The sequence below is a fragment of the Oncorhynchus masou genome, chromosome 5 (assembly GCF_036934945.1).
Source record: "Oncorhynchus masou masou isolate Uvic2021 chromosome 5, UVic_Omas_1.1, whole genome shotgun sequence".
NCBI lineage: Eukaryota > Metazoa > Chordata > Actinopteri > Salmoniformes > Salmonidae > Oncorhynchus > Oncorhynchus masou.
In genome coordinates, this window is record NC_088216.1 from 20,074,182 (window position 1) to 20,085,975 (window position 11,794).

The window sequence follows — 11,794 nt, forward strand, 5'->3', positions numbered from 1 at the left end:
GAAGTTGTCCGGCCTAATATGTTTGAATAAGACTGCCATCTATGGGTCACATAGGGAAATACTGATTATTATTTCACAACTGAAACAATAACAGCAGAGTCCCTGATAACAGCATACATCAGTGGAGGCTGCTGAGGGGAGGATGGTTTATAATAGTGGATGGAATGGAGTCAGTGGAATGGTATCAACCTCATGGAAGCCATGTGTTTGATACCATTCCATTGACGTCATTCCAGCCATTATTACTGCAAGGACCGATGCCAGGGATGAGAAGCAGGTACTGGGAGTTGAACATTTAATGAGAAACAGACAGGTAACAAGACAGGTAACAGGACAGAACCAGCAGCGGCACACTGGTAAACAAGGACATATGACAATCAATGCAGAATCAGGGAACAGAGCGGTGAACCAGACAGATATAGGGAAGGTAATGACAGAGGTGATTGAGTCCAGGTGCGTCCAATAATCACTGACGCGTGTGCAGGGGGAAGGCAGGTGTGCTTAATGATGATGGCAGGAGTGCGCAATGAAGCCTGGTGCATTCGAGCGCCAGGGTGGAAGAGTGGGAGCAGGCGTGACAATTATGAGTCTTCCACTGGTAGTTTAAGTTATATTCCCAATGCATTATTGGTGAATTATTGCATTGTTGAATGAGATTACAAGTGTATTCACAAAAGAAAAATGTATTCATGGAAGAAGATAATGTTTTTGTATGTAAATATTTTTTTCTTTGTTATTTTACTGCCAAAAATGATTTGATTGGGCTATTTTTGGAGGGTAATAAATGTGCGTTGCGAACGTGATGTCATTTTATTACCTGATGAGGTCATACATGTTCTAGTGGAATTATTTAATAAGATTTAGAGTGAGGGGGTTATACTTTCTGGATGGAAACATGTAGTAATATTACATTTTGTAAAACCTGGTAAGGATCCTTCATGTGCTGATAGTTACAGACCAGTAGCACTGACCTCTAACTTGTGGAAACTGATGGAAAAGATGATAGTCAACAGACTGTCGTATTTCCTGGAACATAGAGGTTTATGGAGTCAATATCAAAGTAGATTCTATAAAGGTAGATTTACCTTGGATGCATAATTAAAAGGTGAGCAATGAAGTTGAAAAGATTTTGGTCATGAAAGAAGTAGCCTAATGGCTACTGTCTTTTTTTTACATTGAAAAGGCCTACGACACAATGTGGAGAGACGGGCTATTGGTGGGAGATTATATAACTAGGGTTTGGCCTTCATATTTCATCTCTATTTTTGAGTTAAAATAGGATCCATTTCATGCAATGCCTATGGAGTTGACAATGGTATTCTTCAAGGCAGTGCTATCAGTCCTATTCAATATTATGATTAACAATGTGTTTAGGAATGTGGGTAGGGGCATTGGGGCTTCTCTATATGCTGACTTTAGAGCTATTTGGAAGTGGGGAAGGAATGTCTCTCATGTGACCAAATCTATTCAACAATCTATAGTGGCTGTTGAAAGATGGTCGATTGACTGTGGTTTTAAATTGTCAGTGGCTAAGTCTTGCTGTATGTCCTTCTCGAAGAAGAAAGTTGCTGATTAATATACAGTTGTTTCTGAATGGACAGCCTATCGGTAGGCTTTCTACCTTCAAATATTTGGGTATATGGTTCAATGAGAGATATACATGGAAAGATCATGTCATAAATGTTGAAACAAAGTGTAAGCAGGTTCACCACCCACCATCTTATGTGCTCGGACTCTGGTTATATGAATGGGGTGCTGACATAAACGCTGATGGATATTTATAGAGCTCTGATGAGGACGACAATTGATTAGGGTTGCATAGTTTATGGAGCATCGTTGAAGACTTGGCTTCAGAGGCTGGACAGAATCCAGTATATCGCTTTAAGGATATGTGTTGGTGCATTTAAATCAACATCTGTAAATGCCTTACTAGTGGAGGCAGGAGAGATGCCTTTGGACATACGCAGTAAAAAAAAAAATCATTATCTTATTGGATTATGACTACAGACCCGTAGCACGTCCGTAGCCATGAAATGCTTTGAAAGGCTGGTAAAGGCTCACATCAACACCATTATCCCAGAAACCCTAGACCCACTCCAATTTGCATACCGATCCACAATTTGCAAACAGATCCACAGATGATGCAATCTCTATTGCACTCCACACTGCCCTTTCCCACCTGGACAAAAGGAACACCTATGTGAGAATTCTGTTTATTGACTACAGCTCAGCGTTCAACACCATAGTACCCTCAAAGCTCATCACAAAGCAAAGGATCCTGGGACTAAACACCTCCTTCTGCAACTGGATCCTGGACTTTCTGACAGGCCGCCCCCAGGTGGTGAGGGTAGGTAGCAACACATCTGCCACGCTTATCCTCAACACTGGAGCTCCCCAGGGGTGCGTGCTCAGTGCCCTCCGGTACTCCCTGTTCACCCACGACTGCAACACCATCATTAAGTTTGCTGACGACACAACAGTGGTAGGCCTGATCACCGACAACGTCAGAGACCTGGCCGGGTGGTGCCAGAATAACAACCTATCACTCAACGTAACCAAGACTAAGGAGATGATTGTGGACTACAGGAAAAGGAGCACCGAGCACGTCCCCATTCTCATCGACGGGACTGTAGTGGAGCAGGTTGAGAGCTTCAAATTCCTTGGTGTCCACATCAACAACAAACTAGATTGGTTCAAACACACCAAGACAGTCGTGAAGAGGGCACAACAAAGCCTATTCCCCCTCAGGAAACTAAAAAGATTTGGCATGGGTCCTGAGATCCTCAAAAGGTTCTACAGCTGCAACATAGAGAGCATCCTGACCGGTTGCATCACTGCCACCCCAGTCATAGACTGTTCTCTCTACTACCACATGGCAAGCGGTACCGGAGTGCCAAGTCTAGGACAAAAAGGCTTCTCAACAGTTTTTACCCCCAAGCCATAAGACTCCTGCACATCTAACCAAATGGTTACCTGGATTATTTGCATTGTGTACCCCACCCCCAACCCCTCTTTTACGCTTCTGCTACTCTCTGTTTATCTTATATGCATAGTCACTTTAACTATACATTCATGTACATACTGCCTAAATGGCCCGACCAACCAGTGCTCCCGGCACATTGGCTAACCTGGCTATCTGCGTTGTGTCTCACCACCCGCCAATCCCTCTTTTTACACTTTTGCTACTCTCTGTTCATCATATATGCATCGTCACTTTAACGATACCTACATGTACATACCATCTCAATAAGCCTGGCTAACAGGTGTCTGTTTATAGACTTGCTACTCTTTTTTCAAATGTCTTTTTACTGTTTTATTTCTTTACTTACCTACACACACATACCTTTTTTTTCGCACCATTGGTTAGAGCCTGTAAGTAAGCATTTCACTGTAAGGTTTACCACACCTGTTGTATTCGGCGCACGTGACAAATAAACTTTAATTTGATTTGATTAGACTGAAAGGTTGTGAGGTGGTTCAGCCCACTGTTATTGTTCTAGATGAATGTTGGGAAAATACTAGTAGACAAGGCAATGGCTTTGGATGAACAGTTGGAAAGCTTGCTGAGGAGAGTGGTCTGAGGGAGTTGGAGTTTGGCCCTTCTGTGGTGATGGGGGATGTTCCTCCGTGGTTACTACTGGCTCTTATTGTTGATCTAACCTCTTATTGTTGATCTAACCTTGGATTAGATCAACATTGGCCCGTTGTCAGTGATATAGGGAAACTGGTTTACAATTACATTGGTAGACGCTTTTATGCATTTTTACCCCATTTCACAGATGGCTCCAAGGACCCAGATAGTGGTCATACAGGAGGAGGTGTTTACTTTCATGAATTTGATGTGCAGATATAGTATGTAGAAGACAAACAGATGAACTGTCTGTATACTCTGTTGGAATGTTGGTGATAGTAGCTGCCCTCCAGTGCAGTGGAGGATGTTCAACCTGTCAGAATTGTGCTCAGATTTTACAACTGCGACCTGGCCAAGATAAAGCATAGCAGTGCGACAAAAACAACAACACAGAGTTCCACATAAACAAACGTACAGACAATAATACAAAAGAAAAGAAAAATAGAAAGATCTATGTACAGTGTGTGCAAATGTAGAAGAGTAGGGAGGTAGGCAATAAATAGGCCACAGAGGCAAAATAATTACAAATTAGCATTAATACTGGAGTGATATATGTGCAGATGATGATGTGCAAGTAGAGATACTGGGGGAGCAGAAGAGCAAGAGGGTAAGTAATAACATGGGGATGAGGTAGTAGGGTGTGCTATTTACAGATTGGCTGTGTACAGGTACAGTGATCGGTGAGCTGCTCTGACAGCTGATGCTTAAAGTTAGCGATGGAGATATAAATCAAATCAAATCAAATCAAATTTATTTATATAGCCCTTCGTACATCAGCTGATATCTCAAAGTGCTGTACAGAAACCCAGCCTAAAACCCCAAACAGCAAGCAATGCAGGTGTAGAAGCACGGTGGCTAGGAAAAACTCCCTAGAAAAGCCAAAACCTAGGAAGAAACCTAGAGAGGAACCAGGCTATGTGGGGTGGCCAGTCCTCTTCTGGCTGTGCCGGGTAGAGATTATAACAGAACATGGCCAAGATGTTCAAATGTTCATAAATGACCAGCATGGTCGAATAATAATAAGGCAGAACAGTTGAAACTGGAGCAGCAGCACGGCCAGGTGGACTGGGGACAGCAAGGAGTCATCATGTCAAGTAGTCCTGGGGCATGGTCCTAGGGCCGCGGTTCAGTTGAAACTGGAGCAGCAGCACGGCCAGGTGGACTGGGGACAGCAAGGAGTCATCATGTCAGGTAGTCCTGGGGCATGGTCCTAGGGCTCAGGATAAGGGCTCATATAAGACTGCAGCTTCAGAGATTTTTGCAATTCGTTCTAGTCATTGGCAGCAGAGAACTGGAAGGAAAGGCAGCCAAAGGAAGTGTTGGCTTTGGGGATGACCAGTGCAATATACCTGCTGGAGCTCGTGCTACGGGTGGGTGTTGCTATGGTGACCAGTGAGCTTAGATAAGGCGGAGCTTTACCTAGCAAAGACTTATAGATGACCTGGAGCCAGTGGGTTTGGCGATGGATATGTAGTGAGGGCCAGCCAACGAGAGCATAGAGGTCGCAGTGGTGGGTAGTATATGGGGTTTTGGTGACAAAACGGATGGCACTGTGATAGACTACATCCACTTTGCTGAGTAGAGTGTTGGGGGCTATTTTATAAATGACATCGCCAAAGTCAAGGATCGGTAGGATAGTCAGTTTTACGAGGGAATGTTTGGCACCATGAGGGAAAGAGGCTTTGTTGCGAAATAGTAAGCCGATTCTAGATTTAATTTTGGATTGGAGATGCTTAATGTGAGTCTGGAAGGAGAGTTTACAGTCTAACCAGACACCTAGGTATTTGTAGTTGTCCACATATTATAGGTCAGAACTTGTCTTGGCTGTGTTCGTAGGGCGCTCTGGAGCAGGTTACTCTCTGTACTTTGCTCCGTTAATCTTTCCTTCGATCCTGACTAGTAACCCAGTCCCTGCCGCTGAAAATTATCCCCACAGCGCGATGCTGCCACCACCGTGCTTCACCATAGGGATGGTGCCAGGTTTCCTCCAGACATGACGCTTGGCATTCAGGCAAAAGAAGTTAACCTTGGTTTCATCAGACCAGAGAAACTTTAGGTCTTCAGGCAAACTCCAAGTGGGCTGTCATGGGCCTTTTACTGTTTAGTGGCCTCAGTCTGGCCACTCTACCATAAAGGCCTGAATGGTGGAGCGCTGCAGAGATGGTTGTCCTTCTGGAAGGATCTCCCATTTCCACAGGAACTCTGGAGCTCTGTCAGAGTGACCATCGGGTTCTTGGTCACCTCCCTGACCAAGGCCCTTCTCCCCTGATTGTTTGGCAGGACGGCCAGCTCTAGGAAGAGACTTGGTGGTTCCAAACGTCTTCCATTGAAGAATGATGGAGGCCAATGTGTTATTGGGGACATTCAATGCTGCAGAAATGTTTTGGTACCGTTCCTCAGATCTATGCCTCGACACAATCCTGTCTCGGAGCTCTACGGACAATTCCTTTGACCTCATGGCTTGGTTTTTGCTCTGACATGCACTGTCAACTGTGGGACCTTATAAAGACAGGTGTGTGCCTTTTCAAATCATGTCCAATCAATTGAATTTTCCAAAGGTGGACTCCAATCAAGCTATATAAACATATGTAGGATGATCAATGGAAACAGGATGCACCTGAGCTCAATTTCGAGTCTCATTGCAAAGGGTCTGAATACTTAAATAAATAATAAATAAGGTATTTATATATTTTTTTTTATAAATTTGCAAACATTTCTAAAAACCTGTTTTTACTTTGTCATTATGGGGTATTGTGTGTAGATTGATGAGGACAAACATGTATTTAATCCAGTTTAGAATAAGGCTGTAACGTAACAAAATGAAGAACAAGTCAAGTGGTCTGAATACTTTTCGAATGCACTGTATATAACAATGTAGAGTTAATGTAAACCGTGATTGACCACACATTCCAGGACAGTAGGTGGCGGCATGCACCTTAAACCTTTATTTGCGGGCCGCTATTAAACCATGGCAGAAGTTACGTCATTTGACCGCGCCACCTCCACAAGCAGGCACATTTCAATGACAACCTGCATATGTAACAAATATTAATTACAGAATAATAGAGCCACATAACAATGCAACGAGCCGTTTTTGCACACATTGCATTGCATGACTGGACGCATGTTTTCAGTCCTTTGAGGATAGGACAATGTTGTTTGAAGCACAGAGGTAGGCACTCAATGCTGTTTAGCTAGCTACAATGCTAAAAACAAGTCTGCTCAGTGTTCATACATGAATGCTGACCTACGAATGGCTTAGCTAGTCATATACAATTTGTCAGTGGTCAGTTTCTGTCTTGCTTGCATCCTCATAGCAGCTCAAGTGAGCTTTGCAGCTAGAGCTAGTTATTAGCTAACGTAACGTTAACTAACTTAGCTGGCAATTTCACCTTTTGTTTGTTTACATGGTGCTTTTGTAAGGGGTGAGACACTTCAGTCGTTATAGCTAACAGTTATGTTGTTTTGCAGAAGAATACAAAACTGTAATACAGGTGACACGTTCGACTGCAAAGTAAAATAGCTACATGTTTTAACAAACCCTTTCGTCCTGTTTGAAGCACTACCAGTACAGCTCAGTTCTCGGGCATACAGTGTGATACCGCCCCCGCGCGACGAAGCAGAGAAGGCTCTGCTGCACAGTATGTTGCGGGTGGACCACGCAGGGGAATACGGTGCCAACCGCATCTACGCCGGCCAGATGGCAGTGTTGGGAAGGTCACAGACAGGACCGCTTATTCAGGTATAGGTATTCTGCATTACACATGCACAGATGTAGCTACTTTTCTTACATTCTTGCAGACGACAATAGCCTAACTACTTGTTTTGGTTTTTAGATGAGTCACTATTGGCTACCATTCCAGTATCCCCAAAGTTAACTTTATGACAACAATTAAAGTGAATGGATGTAATCATGTTGTCAGTGCTTGGTGACCCACAAAAACAAAATGTTGACATTCCAGCATCCTCAATTATATATTCATTTTCAATATGCTTCAAGGAAATGTGGGATCAAGAGAAGAAGCATCTTGCCAAATTCAATGAGATCCTTGCAGAGAACAGAGTTCGCCCAACGTTGCTGTTGCCCCTCTGGAACGTTGCAGGTTTTTTACTTGGTAAGGAACAAGGCTTCACTCATACAGTCAACAGTTGTCACATATGCCTGACAAATAAACAAAGGGAATGGATGTATATTTTACATTCTAAAATAAGTAGCCTAGATTTAATGAATTAAAATGGGTATGTAGGTAAGCACTTAACACGTGTCATTGTAATGTATACTGTGTCTGTGAGTTCTGTTGCAATGAGACAATAACCCAATACAACAGTATGATACATATGGCACTCGGGGGATAGACCATATTCTGTGGTGTGTCCTCGCAGGAGCGGGCACCGCTCTACTGGGTAAAGAAGGGGCCATGGCCTGTACTGTGGCTGTGGAGGAGAGCATCTCGGAGCACTACAACAGCCAGATCAGAGCCCTCATGGAGGAGGACCCAGACAGATACGTAGAGCTGTTAAAAGTAAGATAATGAACCATCCCTCGTACCATGGGCCCTGGAGTTTTTCCTGACCAGGGCTGGGCTCTATCAAGAAAAACTCTGTGCCCCTGCTAGGGCTCTTACTTATAGCTCTTACAGTATCTTTCTTTAGCCACAAAGTCAGTTTCCACAGCCAAAACAAAATCCAAATGTAGGCTTTTTGGTCTTTCGTTTAAGGTTAGGCATAAGGTTAGCAGTGTGGTTAAGGTTAGGGTAAGTTTTAAAATCAGATTTTAAGAAGAGAAATTGTAGAAATGGGTTGGATTTATGACTTTGTGGCTATAGTAGCTAGTGAGGACCCTCATACTTTCCTGGTCAGGTAAAACCCTACCCCTATAATTTTCTAATGCATACTGTACTTTGTCTTGAGTGTTTGTTGTCTTGATTTCTGAGAAGTGAATGTGGCCATTTATTTTCCGTACAGTTAATAAAGGAATTCCGAGATGATGAGATGGAACATCATGATACAGGACTGGAGCACGATGCTGAATCTGTAAGCCCTCTTTCCCACTTTGATCTTTAGGTTTGACTTTATTTTAATCCTTTGGTTAAGCTTCTGTTGTTATGCTGTTATTGACAACAGCTATGGCTGGTGGAGTGAATCTTAATCAAGTTCAGTTCTAATAATAATCAAGCAAGCAATATATCATGATCGGTCAATAATGATGTTATTGTGTTATGTTGTTGTTGTTGCATAGTGATGTCTCAGTGTTTCCCAGTCTTTTTATGTTGTGGTTTATTGTCCCTGGATCATTATGGGTTTTCCTTTAAATTTATTCCATGAAAACAAGGAAGGGATTCCGTCTCATTATCTCCCACTCAAATGCTTTGATCCCTCCAAAACTGGGTCATGGTGGAAAAGATTGCATGCGGCATGGGAACACTGTGGCGTTACATTCCTTCACTGCTTACTGTCAAACATCATATGCTCTTCTGATAAAGGTTTTCTTTCTTTTGTTTCAGCTACCCGGATACAATCTTTTGAAGAGTGCAATACAACTTGGCTGCACAGCCGCAATATTTGTGTCTCAGCGCCTATAAAGTAATAATTAATTCAGTTTCTCAAAGATGGTTTTCTAAAAAATATAATGGCCTATAAAGTAATAATTAATTCAGTTTCTCAAAGATGGTTTTCTAAAAAATATAATGATTTAAGTGATGTAAATTGTATTAGTAAAAGTGAATCTGGCTACTTTATACAATGTAATAGTCTGTGCACTTTTCCAAAAAAGGACTCCCATCAAAAATATATGTTTTTTGTCCAATTGTAACCAAGATGCTGTCATTTACTTCAACGCCAGCACTAGCAGCCAAACCATATAGGTACCAGCTCAATGCTGAAACCTCTCTGAGTTGGCATCCTAGAATAAGCAAGTTGTCAAAGAGATATTGGTGGGAAAGTTGGTGTAATTCTACCCTCTGTCTGGTCTAGGTGATGGGGATAGTGTGTTATCCTGCTATGCTAAGGTATTGTGGTCATCACTGACAGAGCTGGAACCTACCTTCCTTATCAAGTTTATTTTGTAACATCATTGATACTAAGTAATGTACTACATACAGTAATTACCTATCTGTTTGGTTTAATTGTTTGAATGACTAATCACCTTTCCACTGCAACCCCCCCCCCCGTGCCTTTGTTATTCCCCGAAAGATAAATATCTAACATAGCTCTAACTAGGACATATCGATATTGGCATTGTCACGCCTTCACCATACCTTTCAACAAACTATCCTCTTTCACACATTACGTGTCATAAATCACAATGAACAATGGCTTGTCAGTCCAGATGAATGGTTAAGCCTCTTACACAGCTGTTCCAGTCTAGTCAGGGTGAAAGAAGGATTCACAACTGACGGGTGCTGGCAGGGGGGTCTAGCTAATCTATGCCGTTCAGCGCTGCAGAGAAAAGTGTTCCGGTGGTTCAGTTTACACCCCAGAGACCCCTTTATTGACTATAGGGATTGAAGTGTCCTTATAGTATGTTCTGTGCTGAGCTAGTGCCTGAGATCTGCCCTAGCCACTTCAGATGCAGTGTATAGTACACATCAGTTAGCACAGAGAGACGTATTGACCTCCATTCCACGTGCAATGTCTACGACCGAATGTAAAGTAGCAAAGAGAGAATACAAAGTAGCTGCGTTGTTGTTGGTGCAACAAAGAGGGTTTAAAGGAACAGTGTGCTATCGTGTTTTTGACGTATATTATTCTTCGACCGATCCTGCTCTGTATGCGAGGGTGTCCAAGCCACAGCCCACTTATGTGCTTTCGGCCCGCTGAACTGTTTCTGCCCCTGCCGGCCCATGAACAGCCCACTGAACTGTTTCCGCCCCCAGCCAAGGCCCATGAACAGCCCACTGAACTGTTTTCTGCCCCAATGTTGGGGGACGTGCTTTTGTCTTGACATGAGACTACTGTAGATGTATGAAAAAATCTGACAAACTTTAATTTGGAAGTGTAATGACCCTTTAAACTTCACTAGGCATTGTGTGTATGTGTGTTTCGTCACCTGTACCCCAGCTGTTTTCGGCTTCTACCGGCCCAGGAACGGCCCACTGAGGAGTAATTTCTCACTGAGGCTAGGCCGCTGGTTCCCAGGCAGGGAGTTATTTTCCCCAGCATGAGTTCAGCTGAGTTTTTTTTTAGATGGGGTGGGTTTACGTATCAGACCTGACCCTAAAGGTTAACATGCTGTAACTCTGCTCTTTTTGTGCCCTCTGCCTTAAAAATAGCCCCTCCTCCCCTCATGTAATGCACCGAGCGGGCCGGCTGGCACACACCCCAAGATGGACAAAACTACTCAAACGTATTACGAGTCCTATACCGGGAACACTTTGTTTAAACCTTACCCGTCCACCCAGCGTACTATTAGCAGTCCGCGATGACTTATGACGACACAAAACAGAAACGCACATGTATGTACAGTTGAAGTTGGAAGTTTACATACACCTTAGCCAAAAACATTGAAACTCAGTTTTTCACAATTTCTGACATTTAATCCTAGTAAAAAAATCCCTGTCTTTGGTCAGTTAGGATCACCACTTTATTTTAAAAATAAGAAATGTCAGAATAATAGTAGAGAGAATGATTTAATTAAGCTTTTATTTCTTTCATCACATTCCCAGTGGGTCAGAAGTTTACATACACTCAATTAGTATTTGGTAGCATTGCATTTAAATTGTTTAACTTGGATCAAACGTTTCGGGTAGCCTTCCACAAGCTTCCCACAATAAGTTGGCTGAATTTTGTCCCATTCCTCCTGACAGAGCTGGTGTAACTGTGTCAGGTTTGTAGGCCTCCTTGCTCGCACGCGTTTTTTCAGTTCTGCCCTCAAATGTTCTATAGGATTGAGTTCAGGGCTTTGTGATGGCCACTCCAATACCTTGACTTTGTTGTCCTTAAGCTATTTTGCCACAACTTTGGAAGTATGCTTTTGGTCATTGTAGCCTAGTGGCGGCAGAGAAGCCTAGTGGTTTGAGTGTTGGACTAGTAACCGGAAGGTTGCAAGTTCAAACCCCCAAGCTGACAAGGTACAAATCTGTCGTTCTGCCCCTGAACAGGCAGTTAACCCACTGTTCCTAGGCCGTCATTGAAAATAAGAATTTGTTCTTAACTGACTTGCCT

The 11,794-nt window shown here is 42.9% G+C and overlaps 1 protein-coding gene across 2 annotated transcripts; it reads left to right on the forward strand.

Annotated features, from left to right (window-relative positions):
- The first annotated feature begins 6,611 nt into the window (after positions 1 to 6,611).
- LOC135536540 (5-demethoxyubiquinone hydroxylase, mitochondrial-like) lies at positions 6,612 to 9,744 on the forward strand. Of its 2 annotated transcripts, XM_064962848.1 has the most exons (7): positions 6,612 to 6,803; positions 7,192 to 7,373; positions 7,632 to 7,746; positions 8,015 to 8,154; positions 8,597 to 8,665; positions 9,136 to 9,214; positions 9,605 to 9,744. In XM_064962848.1, exons 1-6 carry the CDS (start codon positions 6,710 to 6,712, stop codon positions 9,211 to 9,213), a joined length of 678 nt encoding a protein of 225 aa, XP_064818920.1. In that variant the 5' UTR covers positions 6,612 to 6,709; the 3' UTR covers position 9,214; positions 9,605 to 9,744. The 2 variants fall into 2 exon arrangements, with proteins under 2 accessions (XP_064818920.1, XP_064818913.1); XM_064962841.1 differs by having other exon boundaries at positions 9,136 to 9,744.
- The last annotated feature ends 2,050 nt before the right edge of the window (positions 9,745 to 11,794 follow it).